Source organism: Rhyacophila brunnea, unplaced genomic scaffold (genome assembly GCF_057557595.1).
Source record: "Rhyacophila brunnea isolate RB1 unplaced genomic scaffold, BYU_Rbru_1.0 scaffold_5, whole genome shotgun sequence".
Classification (NCBI taxonomy): Eukaryota; Metazoa; Arthropoda; class Insecta; order Trichoptera; family Rhyacophilidae; genus Rhyacophila; species Rhyacophila brunnea.
The window spans coordinates 15965110-15983754 of NW_028233170.1; the positions used below are offsets into that span (position 1 = coordinate 15965110).

Here is an 18645-nt window from a genome sequence, read left to right on the forward strand (position 1 = left end):
TCTAAGGTCAATAATTATTATAAAGCAATCATTATTAGTAGGACGTTTATCACACTTGAATGGTCAAAACATAGTTTATAATTAGTATCTTTAGAATTATCTTCAAATGTGTTGATCTTGCCCATTTTTTGAATAATAAAATGCCCAATTCTTGTCAAATTTGGGATCACAGAGATTATCAATATAATTTTTTATCGTAAATATTTCACTATAATAATGTCGATATAAATTATACTAATGGTTTTATAAATATAAATGCGTTTAAAAATTAATAAATGTAAAAAATCTTAACACCACTGCACATTTATGTACTGAAATATGACTATATTCTAAAACATTAGAGCGAGAGGCTTAAAAGAATACTATTTTATGTAATAAAAATACTTTATGCAGTCATCAAATGTTTAAAATAAATATAATGAAAAATAAGGCTTCAAAATTATATAAATAGATTATCTACAACGTTTAAGGTATGTCCAGGATCATGCTTCGAAAATAGAAAAAAGCTCCATTTTGACCCACGCTGAGCACGTCTGCCCTTAAGGCTATACTTCAGCTGGGGCACGGTCTAAAACGATCGTGACTACGTGACGCGATGATTGTGCAAACGACGCGTGCAGAACAAAACATAATTTGTCATAAAAATTCGACATGTGTCTATTTAATGTTATGTTTATTGTTCTAATAGTAGTAATAATAATATATTCATTGACATGTTTGTTTTTCAAGTAAATGGGTAAAGTTTTTTAGTCATCTTTAAATGATTTAAGAATTAATTCCCCCGTCGCCATCACAAAACGAATTGACGTGTTCACAGCTCGACTTTTGGTCTCCGATTGCCAGCCAGTTGCACTTATAGTTGATAATTATATGCCGCATCACTGAATTACCGTCTTAAGCCTATTGCATCGTTTCCTCTCGCTCGGCGCCGGTCTAACTACGTCATATTTTTTTTGTCAAAACTATCGAAATATATGATTATGTGGTATTTTATATCTAGCCTGCCATTTCTTGAAAACCGAATTCTTAATAAAAAATCTAATAGTAGATTATCTACCGAATCTTTGATCTTTGGTAATGGTCACAAAATGGACCAGGATTAAAAGTCTGGGTATTTAAAATAGAAAATTATAATTGGTTTTTACGATCAGGGTGTCATCAAAGTATCCATTGTTACGATCAACTTATTACTATACGCAATTTTTTAAAATCTTAGAAATATCTCAATAAGAAAATTTTATAGAAAAAAGGATCAACTAGGACTTTTACGTTGTGCACTGTTAGGACGAGCGATCTCATGCATTACCTAACTAACTAACTAACAACTTATTAGTTAGTAAATAGGTAACGTTTTTTAGTCATCTTTACACGATTTAAGAATTCATTCCCCCGATGCCATCACAAAACAAATTGACATGTTCACAGCTCGACTTTCGCTCTCCGATTGGCAGTGAATCCGAAATTTTGTCGCACCTATAGTTTAAAATTATTTGCCGTTTCACTGAAGTATGTTTGAAGAATGAAGTGGAAATTTCTAAGTTAACATGAGAAAAATTTGAAGTATGAATTTTTCTGGGTTGCTAATATATATTTCATTACGTTCCCTTGCATAAGTATTTATAAAACTTGCCGATGCACTTTTAAAAGGTTAAAAATGACATTCTAAATAAATTAATCTTATAAATATACACTAATAACTCCCGCTATAACGTCCCGTATGCTTTTATGACTTAATAACTTATAAAGACTTATTAATAAAAAATACCCCAGAGAAATATAATATAATCATTAAAAAAAAAATACGACACCCAGCGGGATTGAAACCCGTGCCCTGGGATTCGCGCCCATGTGTTCTACAATTTATTATAAATAAATATCACATTCTTAAATCTTGTCAATTAATCGTTGAATAAAAAAATGTTTATTAAAGTTAGTATGTTGTATGTACGATTTTGCAGTAAATGACTAAAGATTTTGTACATAAAGTATTATACCGTTATTCAAATTTGGAATTTATTCATAACTGAAACTTGATATCCTAAAACCAAAGAATCTATGACTATAGAAAAATATAAAATCATGTTTTAACAAAAGTGTGCTTTTTGGATATACAATTCATTTGAGAGCCATCAAAATATCACAGTGAATTTATGATATGAAATTTTCTTGTGTATCGTATTGAATAAAAAATGTTTTAAAGAAGTCATTAAATTACATTTGTACAAGATTTGGTCATTTATAACATTGAAATCGACCATTTATTGAGTAGTAAAAAAATATAGGGTATAATTAGATTGTTGGGCTATATTTTACTATTCAACTAAGCTTCGCCCCTTTGACTCAGCAAACACGTTATATTAATATATTATGTGTTTATATAAGAACTTAATGTTTTAATGAAAGACAATACCACACTGTTAATACCCACAACATTTTAAGTGTTATTCCATATTACAATTACTGTTATGTATACTACAGCCATTAAATATTTGGCTTGACTATGTTATTACTATTATTAGTAAATATATAAATGACTACACTAATTTATTTTATGTTTATTGTGTACTTTTTAAAAATCTAAACTAAAACAAGATTGTTTGAACATTTTTTTTACATAATAAATTAATTAAGTATAAGATACCAGTTATTACAAACCTTTTGACAGTCTAGGACTAGACTAAATGTATAGCTAATAAATTTATATGCCAATAATTACAAAAAAATGTTTGCAGTGTAATGCTACTAATAAAAAAATATTTGAGCTTGTCTATATGAAAGGTTTTGTTATTTATCTACCATGTCAATTGAAAGTTCGTTGAAATGCATTTCAAAATTTGTCGAATAGCCGTCAATTATTAAATTTTATAACTACAAAATATACCTGAAATAAAAAATAAGATTGAAATATTTGTTATTTACAATATATAACACTTCATCTTGATTTTACGGATTGCAATACCAAATAAAAAAGAAATACCGGTTTTTCGGTATTTATTATTGAATACCGCTATTTTTTACACATTAAAAAAACAGAAGTAGGTGCTTATCGATAAATATAGTTATTAAAATCTTTTTAAAATAATATTTTACAGACAAAACCTACATACCTACATTTATTATGTTGACATTTTAAAATACGTATTGATCATAATTGTAGAACTAGTGATTTTTTACAAATTATTTGAATATTATATTGATAATTTTAACTAAAGCCCTCAAAAGTTCATCAAGTGCAAATAAGTCTGGCTGCAGGAAAAACTTCTTAAATTAAACGCTTGTACAGTCATCACTAATAATTATAGAATAATTGAACATTTTTGTCACGGATATTTTCTATTTCGATATAATATTATGATAATTCATTGCGACAATTAAACTTATATAAATATATTTGATGAAATTTGTTTTATATTTTTTCACCTCTGTTGGATTCACTCAATGTATTTGCATTTTAGCAGCACTTATAATTCATTTTCAAAAACGTAAACGAGTGTGCTTTCTTAATACCGAAAATGCCGATATTTTGGATTTTTAAAACCGGTATTTTGGTATTGATAAATACTGGAATACCGGTTTTGAATTACCGGTAATGCAATCCCTACTTGATTTATTATATGCAGATACTATTTCAAATCGAAACGTACGTGTATTAATTCATTCTCTGATGCCGCGCACGTCGTTAATTTATCCCATCGTCCATTATCCTGGGATCCAGTCAGCGACGCTGAATTGTGCCATTCGTATTGTATTTATTAGTATAAGTATAATTTATTATAATCCGGACTATACTACAAAATTACTCCTGATCTCTTCCAAGAAATGTCTCCTCTTTATCTATACTAATCTCTTCCTTAACCGCAAGGCTCAAGGGTGTTGTATCTCTTTTTAGACAATATTACTATATCAGTTTAGGTCTTTTCAATCTGTTTTACCTTTTCTTTCTATTATATGAGCAGCTTCTTGGGTGGTTGGGTTGTTTTTCATCAACGAAGTTGCTACGCTTTTATATTGAAGACGATAGTGTGAGTATTATACTGTGCATATCCTTTGTAGTTTTATTTTCCTCGTGTTATGTCATCTTCACATACCGCCCTAATGATCTTACTAAAAATCTTCCTTTCAAAGATAATCCAGTATCTTTGCATATATATATATATTAGGTACATTTAGATTACAGTAATTAAAAGCTATAAATATTATTTTTGGCAAAACTTATTAATAATGTTTTCAAAAAAAAAAAAACAATAGCAATATTCCTTTCGAAAATTCTTTGAATGAGTAGGTATTTTCCAGATATATTTCTTCAAGGCGTACTCACTTTTTACTCTCAAAGCTTGTATGTATATTATGTTCTTAAAGCATTTTTCCATACTCTCACGTTGAATGATTTCAATCAACTTAACAACTTATTGTGACAATTACAACCTCTCGCCTCTCTTGCTGCTGTTAAAATACAGAACTTATTGCAACAATTACAAACAACTTATTGTAATTATTACAATAAGTGCTAATACTTTGATACAAACCTACCCTAAGTTTGGTCATATTTATCACGTTATCACTTTAGCGGTCAATAAGTATAGAATAGACCCACTGATGATATTTGATGGTTATTTTAGAAAAAAAATCAAAAGTCATAATCGACATAAGTAGCCGAATAATCCAAGGTAAATCCTAGCTTCTTTCAAGAACTTCCTCCATCTCCACCTATCCTGGGCCAATGTCTTTCAGGTATCTGCGCCGGCTGCTATTACATCTTTATTGACGCTGTCTATCCACCTGAGTTTAGGCCTATCAATTGACCTCCAACCATCCGGTTTGGTCAGGATTCTCGTTCCAACGAGTGCTTAACTTCCAAGTTAAGCACTGTTATTTCATGCTACGTAGGCCATCAAATTTATTCTAAAAATAATCAATAAGTCTTCTTGGAATATGATGTCGACCTCCAGGTTATACCGAATACGCCATTATTATTCTTCTTATATGGGCCCATTAATCCTCGTAGCACCTTTCTATAGAATATAATATAGCGCATACTCACCAGCCTTGATGAGAGTCCAGTATTCTTATTCGTAGGCCAGTAAATTGATGGAACAGCGTCTTTTTTATCAGAATTGTTGTACGATGGGAGAAGATGCGAAACTTTAGCGGAGTTTGTAAATCCAAAGTAGCACCACCCGTTTGGTGTTATGACGCCCGTTTTCTTTCCTCACTTATGACATTAGTATTAGTTATTAAAGAACCGAGGTACTAAAAATACACTCAAAAAGGTAGTCGTTGATTCAAAGTCATTGATATTGTTCAACATGTAGTAGAGAATTGGGGTTTACATCTTGGAGAGAGTACAAGAACAAAAGAGGGAGTATAAGAATAATAATTTAAAATGCTTATATTTTCATTCTGTAAAATTTTTAAAATAAGCCGTCTGTTGTGAAATCAAGTTGCTTTTTTCATTCTCCAGTTATTCATATTCAATACTAAAACGTATTAATTTGGAGATTCGTAACTCTGTCTTCGTTAGATACACTAATTTCATTTCAGAAGAGTCCGTGTAAATACGAAACGGAGATATAAAAATATTGTTTGACATTGGCATTGAGAGTATTTGTAACAAAGGTCAGAATCGCTTTACTAATCATGAATTCCATAAACCTTCTTACAAAAAATTTTTGCTTGTTTAAAATGGCTATCCTGAAATAATAAAGTTGTATGTATTGTTTTTTTTTTTTTGGTTTTTTTATGTTTTTGACAAATGTTGACAACGTGGTAGTTTTATTTTTACATTTAATATCTCTGAAGAGACGATCACGGATTTCAAAAAGCCATTTGTAGCTTACGAGTTATGATTTCTGGATTCCTGCCCTGCTGATTTTTTTTTTTTTTTTTGAGAATCTATATTTTTTCTAATCTAAAATTTTCAAGTTTAGCTCATTTGGGGTAATTTACTCTTGTTCACCGACCCTCACTGTAAACAGACAGCCATCACAACGATAAATTGTCTTTTACTACATTAATTCAAGAACAAATGAGATACGTATTTTTTACATTGCACGAACCAAAAAGATATATTTGATGTCTTTGACCTGAATTCGCATTTGCCTTTTAACTCACATTTAATTTTGTACAAACAGCATTTTTTTGAAACAGGAAAGAAATCAACATCATTAATTTTATTAAGGTTATGTATATTATACATTAAAATTATTAATACTCATTTGGTAACTTGAAATACTTCATTGTATGTAGGTAAATATCCAAATCTATGTATATCTTAATCTTTATATTATATATAAATAAATGGAAGCAGGGTATAGACAATAGCATATTACAAATATCCACAAATATATAACTATAGTTTCCAATACAATTAAAAAGCTAATGAGAAAATAGAGAGATATTGGTAAAGCTTTAGCTATCATGTTTTTGTCAACCTGGGCTCTGCTCTGTGGGAAAAGCGTAGTTGCAGATCATAGGTCTAAACAATTTGCTCAGTGATTTTAAATTTCCCGCATTCATACAAAAAATAAGGATCTAAACTCTATTTATGCGTGATATAGGTGCATATAGAACATTTTCGCCATGTTTGCTATTTAGACCGACAGAGTATTTACGATGTTGATCTGATATGATTCATAGGCTACCCGCAAGACTATTTTTTCTAAATGACAATTTCACAGTCTAAATTTCTGATATTCTTAGTATAAGACTTCTTTAAATTTTCTATTTATTTAAAAAAACTCTTCTTCCGCCACCCAGAATGGTTGAAATGATGGTAATATATTTTGTATTTTTTTATTTTTCTATGAATTGAGTATGAGGCGATTTAAAAATATTACAATATGTTTTAAAATAAATATACAGCTTTTATTGTACTTAATATACAACAAATCAACAGCCTTAAAATATTCAACCAATGATATTATATTTGACAATGTAATATAAATATTCACGACATTATTGGTTTTGAAAAAATGATTTGGTTAATTATTTTCCAATCCAAATACGATCATATGGGCCTCAACGGAGTGGAGGTTTGTATTAACAGATTTATGTTTTTACGAAAAATGGATGTCAGCCACTTGCTCAACCTATTAGGTGCATACTCTGACTAATACACAAATTGAAAAACAATATGTGTACTTGTCAGACCCAGGATTCGAACCTGGGACCTACGACGCTATTGACCGACTCTTAAGCCAGTCATGTATAATACCCCATACAAAGCCACTGACATACCTGCACGCTAATTGGCATCCAACACGTTTTGTAGTCGTACAACGTATAATATATTCGACAAATAAGTACACTGTAAACAACATGTTAAATGTATTATATTGTCTAGGGATGGACAATATTCACATTGGGTTGTATTACCGATAATATTGATATTAGTAATTCGCTCGCATCGTGTAAATTGAGCTTATGTTTTTTGTATAAGTTTTCAAATCAACGCGACGTATAATGGCGTCTTTATGATAATTTAATTTGAACTTCCCGCGAGTCATTTACTTCATACGCAAAATTATGTCAGCAAGAACTGAAAACAACTCACCGTCATTACAAACAGCGGCGTCACGTACAATAGTCCAAAGTTAATCATGTCAAAAAGTTCCGAGTCGTATTTCTTCCTGTGAGAAATGCATATGGTTTCCTTTTGCCCGTCCTCCAAGTCATTCGTTATTGTCTCCATCCATATAAATTTCGGCGCACTGTAAATTGCGCTTGTTATCCAAACACCCACAATTACTAGCTGTTGACAAAAAAAACACACATTTATTGTTATTTTTATACCTATAAATTTAGTAATACCAATAAAATATAAAATGGCACATCGTAGAGACAGTAAATTCTTTTTATTATCATTAATATAAATCTCTTTTTGTCTACTGTGATGGTAAAAACTATTTAAATCTTTAGTTAGAATACAGTGTAGATAAGTACTAAATGAAACAGTTATTACATTCAAAAATATATTATAGATAACAAACACGTCGTGTACTGAAAACACTATTATTAACCACAGAGCATAATTAATATAAGCCGCAAATATGAATAATTAATACTTGGGGTTCTGTTAGATCTATATAATATTAGTAGTTTATTATGACAATAGCTCAAAATCTAAGGATATAATGTGTACCTTGTTGTTTGCTTAACCTCTAGTTTTTTTCTAATAAATTATTTTTTGCACTGATTTTAGTGTACTGATCATTCATTTAAGGCAAGCCATCAAATACCGAAATGGATTAAATGGTTTTCGTATAGATTTAAATGTAATACGGAATTAAATCATATTAATATATCAGAAGTAAGTAGTTACTGGATAAATGGATGTTTTATTATTATACTATTGAAGAAATGGATACAACCCGTCTTAATTTATATTAAAATTGGATAATTATAAAACAATTAACAGTGCACAGGTTAATCGAAGATTGTCTATTGAGTTATTTTAATTGAAAACTTTGATTGGACATTGTACATTTATAATTTGAAAACACTTCTGAGAAATATATAACCAATAGAAAAAATCATTTTTGAAAAAAATAATTGGCACGTTATGTAAGTTCTATAAAAATGATGTTATATTCTTAAAACTTTTAAATAATTCATTTAAAAAAAATGTTAATACTTAATCATTCTATGTAAATAAAATATTTTTTTACAATAGTATTTGTTTTAAATAAAATTTCTTTAATCCGTAGTATTTTAAAAAAAAATAATTTTCATTCGTAGTTGGTTATTATTTTTAAGTGTTGAATAAATATGACGAAAATTATTTTTTTGTATTTTAATCAGACACTCCAGCTCAGATTCTCTATGAAAAATTATACAGTCTAAATATCTCTTTACTTTTAACGAAAACAAGAATATTAATATGCGTATTTTTTTACTTCTTTCTCAAGCCTTAGATTGATCACAGATATGTTAATATTTTCAACGGAATAAAACAACTTTTCAGGATGATAATTAGTATTATGACTGAAAAAAATTCGTGATTTATTGTCATTACATGTTAATATAATAATGATTATTATATTGTTTTGTTATATAAACATTCTAAATAAAAATAAGCTTAGATATATTTACTATTAGTAATGGAGAACCTTTTCAGAATGAATGATGTACTTGAATATATGATTATAATAAATATACGTTTTTTTTATTCATGTCTATAAAAAAACATAACTGTGCTTACCAAGCCGTTGCTAATGCTCTGTAAAAGGTACCTACTTTTCAATCGTCTTGATTGTTTTTTGATCGGTTTATGTTTACAGCATATGTTATTTTGCTAGTATTGATAATTATAATAATTAAACCATAATATAATATATTGTTTAACTTTGTAGCTACAATAAAATCTTCTACTTTCTTACTTTAAATGTCATAAAAAAATATATAGGATTATGTTTGAAGACTTGAAAAATGCTGATTATATTATTTATAAGCGTATTAGTTTTCTTTTGTATTGTCATTGTCTTTTTCAGTGATACTTTTGGCACAGTTTGATACAGCTTGGCGACTACGATAATAAAATCAAATAACAAGCCAACATCATTGCCACGATTGTTACGTGCTCTCTTGTTCAATTTTCATGCCAAGTTCAATTCAATCAGGCTAAAACAGAAATATTTGTATTAACGGCCCACATGCTCAGCGTAGGTCAAAATGGAGCTTTAATGGTTTTTTTCACAGCATAACCCTGGACATTCCTTAAACGTTGTAGATAATCTATTTATATAATTTTGAAGCCTTATTACCCTTTATATTTATTTTAAACATTTGATGACTGCATAAAGTATTTTTATTACATAAAATAATAATCTTTTAAACCTCTCGCTCTAATGTTTTAGAATATAGTCATATTTCAGTACGTCCATGTGAAGTGGTGTTAAGATTTTTTAGATTTATTAATTTTTAAACGCATTTACAAAACCACAAGTAAAATTAATGTGAACATTATATAATTTTACTATAAAAATATATTTTATGATCTTTTTGATCCCAAATTTGGCAAGAATTAGGCATTTTATTATTCAAAAATAGGCACGATTAACACATTTGAAGATAATTCTAAAGATACTGATTATAAGCTGTGTTTTCGACCATTCAAATGTGATAAACATCTTACGAATAATGCTTGCTTTATAATAATTATTGACCTAAGAATAAGGTAGTATATTTTTAAAATACGCCATTTCTATTGGCATTTCCCAATAACTAAGCTACAACATACGGCCGTAGCCATAAATTGACAAACTATAAATGAAGTAGGGAGTAAGATCATGTTAACGCGCGTCTTTGAACATATTGTACCTAACCGATTTTATTTATATTTTTTAATGGTAAAAGAAAAAGATTCTAAATGACATATCTCGATTGATTTAGATGGTCAGTGAGAGTTATCAAGTCGACTGATCGTGCAAATTGGGTGTAATAAATATTACATCTTGGTTTATGTTAACCGTGAATTTAACTAATTTTTTTTAAAATTCAATTTTATCTATTTTTAATCAACATTAACGATATTTTAAGCATATATTTGAACGAAGAAATGTTTTAGTCGTATTTTTCAAATATAATAATCAAACTATGATTACAGAAAAAAAATGTATTTTTTGTTCTGGGTTTTAAAATTCTACGGATATATTAGGGAAAATCATAATATTTTAGGGAAAAAAGTTGAAACCAATGTTCTTACGAGCTTAAGAAGAATGAAATATATCATAAAAAAATAATATTTTTACTAAAGCTTACAATACATATATATATATATATAATATCAAGACAATTACGTAATATAATTTAAATTGAACTCATGTAAGTACAGATAATACAAACTTAGGATTAATTAATTTGAAATATCAAACGTTATTGGAATAACAATATTATTTTTACTGTATTTTCTATGTAGTACTATTTCATTACGTACCTAATGGTATCTCAGTTCAGTGACAATTAGATACTGACATTTAAGGTAGAGTTTATTAAATAGGTTATAGAGATATCTAATTGCGGAATTACAAAACATGTAATGAATTAGAATTTACTGAAAAGTTACCTTAAACCAAATGAAATTATATAATTTGCATGATAAAACTAAGATTGTTATCCACTTTTGTAATAGTAATACTTGTAAATGGGTATTATAATTATTTTAAACAATTTAATTTTGTATCGCTTTTCATATTATTAGAAATACCAATAATTATTAGTGCTTTGTATGATGAAAATTACAAATATTCTTCTCACAAAAGAATTACTTGAGTATACATTAAAAAATATAAAAGAACCTAATCGAAAACATTTGAAAATTTCAATGTTTTGAGATAATGGTGCCATTCGATGTAGAATTTTTCTCTCTGAATTCAGTAAAAACGTTTTTTTTTTTTTTTTTAAATTAATCGTTATTTTTTAATCGACACCGGAATATCAAAGTTGATTTTTTATTCAACCGTAAAATAGCATTGCTTACAGGTAAATATTATATTGTGAGAAATTAAAAAAACCCTAAATATTATGTTCAGTTTTTGATTAAAATACAGTTTTTTGTAGTTATTCCGTATCTGGAGTATTATTATTTATGTGAAAAATCTGTACTTTTTTCAATACGTTGAAACTATAATTCAATAAAAATCTACAAGAGAAAAAATATTAAACTATATTCCGTTATAAAATTAATTATATTAAGGTTAATAGTAACCCAAATGAATGTTCAACGGTCATTTTATAATTTTAATTAGGTATCAGTTTTCCGGAAAACTTTTTAAAATAATTATTGTAGTATTACATAAGAAGCAAAGTCTCGTTTAAAAATGTATGTAAAATATATAAGCAAAGACATGCAATTTGTGTAATATACTATTATAGTCTCAATAGCAGTATACAACCGAAATAGCTATCGACTAAAATAAATTTATTTATGGTTCAAAGAATGTTTTGTTGAAAATATAATAATATAATCTTTCATTACCTAAATACGAAAATCCAGTGGCGCACCCAGGGGGGGCAGGGGGCCCTGCCATCGCCATGTATTGTGAAAATATGTAAAAATAATTATATGAAGAAGAAAAAAGCCTATGGAACTAATTTTCATTCTCCTCCTTGCCCCCCCCCCAATATTAAATCCTGGGTGCGCCACTGCCAGAATCAACCAAATTATGTATTTTTTGCATCAATACCAATAGCACTCTAGGCGCTGGAATAAATTAATAAATCATGCAACTGAAGTGTAAATAATAGCGGACATTAACGGAATTTTAAATAACATCTCGCATACATATTGTTAGAAAAAATCGTCATGATTAGTTTCGGTGCAAAAAATATATAAGTATTAATACGTATAACGAAAAATTATGTACTTTTATTTATAATTTTTATATTATTAATGCAGTATAATAATTGTTGTAAAATAATTTACTCACCCTTAATCTGGTTGGTGTCAGAATTTGTTTACACGTAATTGGGTGGATAATTGCAAAGTATCTCTCCATACAAATCACAACCAGTATAAAGATAGATGCAGTATAACTCAAAGAATGAACAAACTGGTACATCTTGCACAAAAAGTCACCAAACACCCAACTGTCAAAGAAAAGAATCATAATTAAGTATGTAGGTTCCAATGTTATAAATACGTCATGTTTCATGAAATTTAAAATTAAATTATATGTAAAAAAAAAATTGTAAATATACGTATTTAAGTTTACACATTAAAATATTTTTTTTAATTGCGGAATTAAGGTTACTTTTAAAAGGCCATATGCATATTATTTAGTATCGTCAAATTGAATTTTAGCAAAAGTAAGACGTCGGAAGGCAAGCAGACGTATTACAATTTTATGCATTCTACTGTACTGTTAATTTTATTACAGGCACATAGGTGAGTATTATTGATAGTAAATAAATGCACATGAGCTCCATGTATGCAATGCAATATAAGGTGGGTAATTGCACTTATCAACTATTGGGATCTTCACCCACACTTTTACTGACTAGAAAAATATACAAAAAAATTAAGCGACGATGAACAGGCGTTACGTAAATATATGAAAAACTAGACAAGTTTCATAAAATTCTAAAATTAAATTACGAATAATAAAATTATTAGAAGGCACGCTGTTTCTTAAAGCATTTGAGGTTATTAAATTCAAAGTCAGCTACTTACATTTTTACTTTTCTTGATTCTTAATCTCTAAGTACTTTTTCATAGAATGTATATTAATTTTATTAAAACTATCAAAGTCAGCTCCGTATGTAAACAAAATAGTATTAAACCAGAGGTATATTCATCAACCAACATTTTTTATATTCTTCGACCAACAGTAAGCATGTTTTTTTTTATAAATTCTAATTACTTTTAGACAATTTTATTTCACTATTTTCTATTTATTTATATGTTTGCAAAAAGAAAAATTATTTTATTTATAGTCCAAAATGTGCTTGACGGTTTTTCATCTCAAAATAGCGAAATATGGAGGTAACCGTGTTTGAAACTAATAACCTCGTTTATAAAATTATTTTATTTAAAAATAAATCTAGAGTTTTGGTGCACTGGTAAACTTTAGGGTATATAATATTATGCCGTAGTGTTTTCCAATCAGAGTGGATTCATCACTGGTGTGTCGTGATTTTTTTTTTCGAAAATAATATTTAAGCCAAAATCCTGAATTATGGGCAATAATTCTAGTGGTGTGTCTGTAGTAAACTTACATTTGAAAAAAAAAAAAACTTTTATATAATTATTCCATTAAAAATAATATTATTAGATAAAATTTATTTTAACTCCCCGACAATAATAATATAAATATGATTAAAAAGCATGGGGAAGTTTTAATGAAATAAACTAATTTTATGCCTTTTCATGCCCAAAGACGGTTAGTTCTGTAAATGTATTTATATAATTATTATTCATATAGTTTAAATGACATTTAATCTTATTTTATGAGATCTATTCATTAAAACAGAAAGTTTTATAATATTGAATTTAATTTGCGTACGTACAAAGTTTAGCAATTGAATAAGAGAACTTTTTCAAGAAAATTTTGTATTTAAACCAATTTGTATTTAAGACGCAGTAAATTAGTAATACTTTTTTTGAAATAATTCAAGTTTGCTTCTTGTTTAACAATGTTCCCGATTTAACGTTGTTTTTAATTACATTTCGACTTGTTTATAGGTTTTCCAGGTACCCTTTGAAACAAATATTTAATGAATTGAAAAAGTACATGATCAATTCGGTGGGATTATTTTGACGAAAGTAAAATGGAATTTAATGAATTCTAGTAAAAAATACCAATTGAATTTTATTAAAGAAAGGTATATATCTATATCATTCTTCGTATTTATGTTATTTTTTATTCGTTTGTTTATTATTTAAGGCTTATTGTATATTTACAATTGTGAATATAAGCAAACGATCTAAAAATCGGTTGAAAGCTTTCTATTTTCAAAAATAAAATAAAATACGTACAATAAATAGTTTAAAAAATATTATTATTTACATCAAAATATTATTATTGATATAAATAAACAAAAATATAAAGAATATAAAATAAATCTATCAGTAATTTTCTAACGGTCTATGATTCTTATATAAAAAAATAATAATAGGAACAGTCAGTTCAAATTGTTTTAAACTCTTGTTACAGGCATATTCAACTTGTATAAATCAATACTTCATTTTACACTTCGCTGAGCTATACTTCTCATGAAATAAATGTACAATAAAATGTTTTCGAGTCATAAAAAGTCTTTGAACGTTTCGAATTAATAATAGATGACAGCGCAAAAAGAATGATAAATTCTATGAATGATTTGTTTTTGAAATTTGTTTTATGCTGACATTTTAATAATATTATAAAGAATAATATTTTAATATGCTTCGATAAGTTAAAAATATGTTAATATTAGATTTTTATTATTTAATACATATTTTAGGTAAAAGTTAGTGAGATCAAAAGAACGTGATATTCTATAAACTAGATCCGTAAGTATTAGATTTTAATTATTTTAAAATACAAAATAAAGATAAGTGCTGATCTCGAACTTATATAATCATGCCTTTTAATATCACCTTTATGCATAACAAGATTAAATTGGTGTACAACCAATTCTTGTAAGTTATATTACTTCCAGAATTGTTGCGATACACATCGTTGAAATCTTATCTGCCTAAATGGCTTTGAAATACTATAGGTATTAATCAATTCTGTCTTACCTGGATATTAGATAAATTGATAGATTTTGGAAGACGCAGAATACTCCAACGCAGAGATCCGCGAAGGCCAGATTAGCGAGGAAGAAATTAGTTATGGATCTAAGCCGCCGTGACAGCGTCACGACCAGGATTACTAAGAGATTTCCTGTAACAATCAAACCAAAATGTTATAATTAATACACAGTTGATAAATTATATATGCTATGAAAATAATGCCAAAATATTATACTAGTACTAACAATTTAATTAAACAAGTGATTATAAATAGATACCTATAGTATACTAGGGCAGTTTGATAAGTAAGTTATATCAGATATAGTGGTTTTATATCATATTAACCTGAATTATGAAACTGTTATTTTGACCTATTTTTTTCAATTCTACACACCATTAAGTCACAGTATTTGGTAAGTAGCTAGATTTGAACATGGTATGTATTCTAATTTTTGAGATAAAAGGATTCACCGTCAAAAATATTAAAAAATAAAACGTCATCATTTAAACTTAAACCCATCCATTTTAATCCAGAATTAATATATCAATAATTAATTAATTAAATTAATCATACAATAAATTTTCACCATGATTTGACAGTTAACACAACAAAATATTGACATAAAAAAATAAATCTTAAAAAATATATGTGGTTCCAAAGGAAAACAAATACCACGTTCTTTTTCGTTTACGTCACTTATTAAACCACCTTCATACGTTAAGTAGGTAAGTAAATAGTGAGTATAATACATGAAAACTTTTACATATTTGCCAGTACTGGTATTTGCAGGCTTCAACAAGTTTGTTTGATTTATCTTGAAAGTTAATTTCGAATCCGAAAACTATTAAATTGCTCATATTATATTATATAGTTTCAAAACCATGGCTTAAATTGTACTTTCAATCATGTACGAGCCTAAGGTAATTTTTGATTATAGCAACTGAAAATTTTGTTGATAAAATGATATAATAACAAATTTAATATAATATTAGGTAAACATAAATAATGTGGACCATAATAGAAGGAGTCTTATACATTATATGTTACGACATTTGAAATCATTTACTAAGCAAATTAAGTGTGATTGAATTGGTAAACATTTACATTGAATTACGATTTATTAATACCGCAAATCAAATAATAGCTATCGATATTGAACGTGTTTGCGATGTTACTTACAAGTATGACCCCCATAAGGGAAACTGACATGGATCTACCGAGTAGAGGGAAAGTGGCGACGTGGCGGGTCGACCAGTTAAAAAACACATACCATAAATTAAATTTTGATCTAACAATAATATGATATGATTTGTATACATAAATGATAATTGGCTTGTAGAAATTTATTTTATTATTATTTTGAATGTGGTTCCTGACTAATAAAACGGCCATTTATTCAGTATGGAGCATGGTCAAATGTAACTTGGCTACCACAAAAGTTGAACGCGATCAATACTTTAAAATATGATGCCGAGTGCCAACGACTCAATAATTCAAGTGGATTTAATTAACACAAAAAATCGCTAAAAAATAACCCTTAATTTTACCAGCAGGAATCCTAGAAATTTGCGGAATATTATTCGGAGAACATTACAGTAGAACATCACGCTGCTCAATAATGCAAGTGAATTTATTTAACAAAATAAAAAAAATGCTATAAATTCATGGAATACCCTTAATTTTACCACGCGGAATCCTGGAGTTCCGCAGAATACTATTCAAGGATTATTACTGTAGAGTGTAAAACATCACGCTGCTCAATAAATACAGTGGATTTATTTAGAAATACAAAAAAAACGCTAAAAAAATCATGGAGTACCCTCAATTTTACCACGCGGAATCCTAGAGTTTCGTGGAATATTATTTGTGGAACATCACATTACCGTTAACCTCAGCAATAGGCAGATGGACCCGCTAAACATCCTGGCCTGGGGGCCTGTTTCAAATTTGAGGGCCATGCTCAGAGTAATGATACGCACAGTAGAACCTCGATTTTATTATTATCAACTTAACTATGAAACGTTATACCATCGTGTTGCTTCTCAGTACGGCTACCAAATTTAAACACAACATAGTTAACCATACTACTAAAATAACTTAAAAATAATTACCACTAACTTTATATTTAACACAAAAACAATAAATTTCAGCAACATGCCCTCGCAGTTTTTAAATTAATGTAATCAGTCAAATCCATATTTACCAGCGACGTTTTCAAAAAGTATTTAATTCAGCCATAGAAATTTTAGCTTACTCCAAAGGCTTGTTCAGACTGGTTGGGTGATTTAGTTAAGTAGCGAGTGGTTTGGTAAATAAACGTGTCTGAACAGACAGATTTAGTCGAGTAGTTTAGTAAAATTATCAGTCCAGTCGATCCATTTAATTCTATTATTTCGGCCGAGTAGCGACCCCCACCACCTCTTACTAAACACTAAACAAGCCACGAAACATGTCTGAACAGGCGAGTTCGGTAAATTATCTTGTAAGTTATATTCATTTATTATTCCGTTTATTTTGTATACTCAGTATAAAGGATATTGTTGTATGTTGGTAGGTAGTGTGAATAATTTGTTGATTAATACGTTGATAAATAATGGCAATATTTCATAAAAAAACTTATTGTTATTGAGAATAGGTAAAAATGTAGGTACAGATTATCCTAGTATTCATAAGAATAATTATAAGTTATATTCATTTATCATTCCGTTTATTTTGTATAGTCAGTAAGGACAATGGAGCATAAAGTACCCATTTATTACCTAAATCAACTACAAAAATTCATAGCTAAGCATACAAAAATTTATGAAACCTCAAAAAATAATAGGTATCCGATGTGAATTAGTATTCATCAATAGGAATTTGGAGCATAAATCGATTCAATTACGTCAACGCCGTTTTTGTATCTTGACATTAGAATTTTTTTTGAAGTTATAATTTTATCTGACAGACGGCAGCACTCTCGTATTGCGCAAAAGGTGTCCGTTTTGAAATATCCGTCGCTCTGTTATATTTACACGTCACTCACTAATGAACTGTGTTCGGACACTTTTCAGTTATTAATTCACTAAATCACTCGCCACTCGACTAAATCACTCGACCGGTCCAAACCGGCCTTAACGCATAGTGCGGAGACATTTTAAGTGCTTACTCACTCGCATTTATGGTTTGTTTTTGTTTAGGCCTTGGGGCCATGCTTACAAGTGTGCATTTAAAATTATTTTTTAATGATTTGTCAACTGAATAATAATGTCGATAGGTTGTATTATTGTCTGTTTATCTACTCACGGTGATTAGTTACCTAGATTGCATAGGTAAATGGTTTATTGTTTAATATATATTTTTATTAATAAAATAATACCGTATTAATATATTCTTAACAAATTCCAGTTTTCAATTACACTCGTATGTTTGAAATTGGCGCTTTAACCAA

At 28.4% G+C, this 18645-nt stretch overlaps 2 protein-coding genes across 2 annotated transcripts in view; both read right to left on the reverse strand.

The window, feature by feature from the left end:
• The window catches only part of LOC147066095 (trissin receptor-like), a 345308-nt gene that overhangs the window by 190741 nt on the left and 135922 nt on the right, over positions 1-18645 (reverse strand). The gene's annotated exons all lie outside the window — the stretch shown is intronic.
• The window catches only part of LOC147066097 (trissin receptor-like), a 39370-nt gene that overhangs the window by 6320 nt on the left and 14405 nt on the right, over positions 1-18645 (reverse strand). The window contains exons 2-4 of the mRNA XM_085955723.1: positions 15221-15365; positions 12426-12585; positions 7553-7750 (exon numbers count right to left, since the gene is read on the reverse strand). Of these exons, the coding sequence (XP_085811849.1) occupies positions 7553-7750; positions 12426-12585; positions 15221-15365 (503 nt within the window). The remainder of the gene's footprint in view (positions 1-7552; positions 7751-12425; positions 12586-15220; positions 15366-18645) is intronic.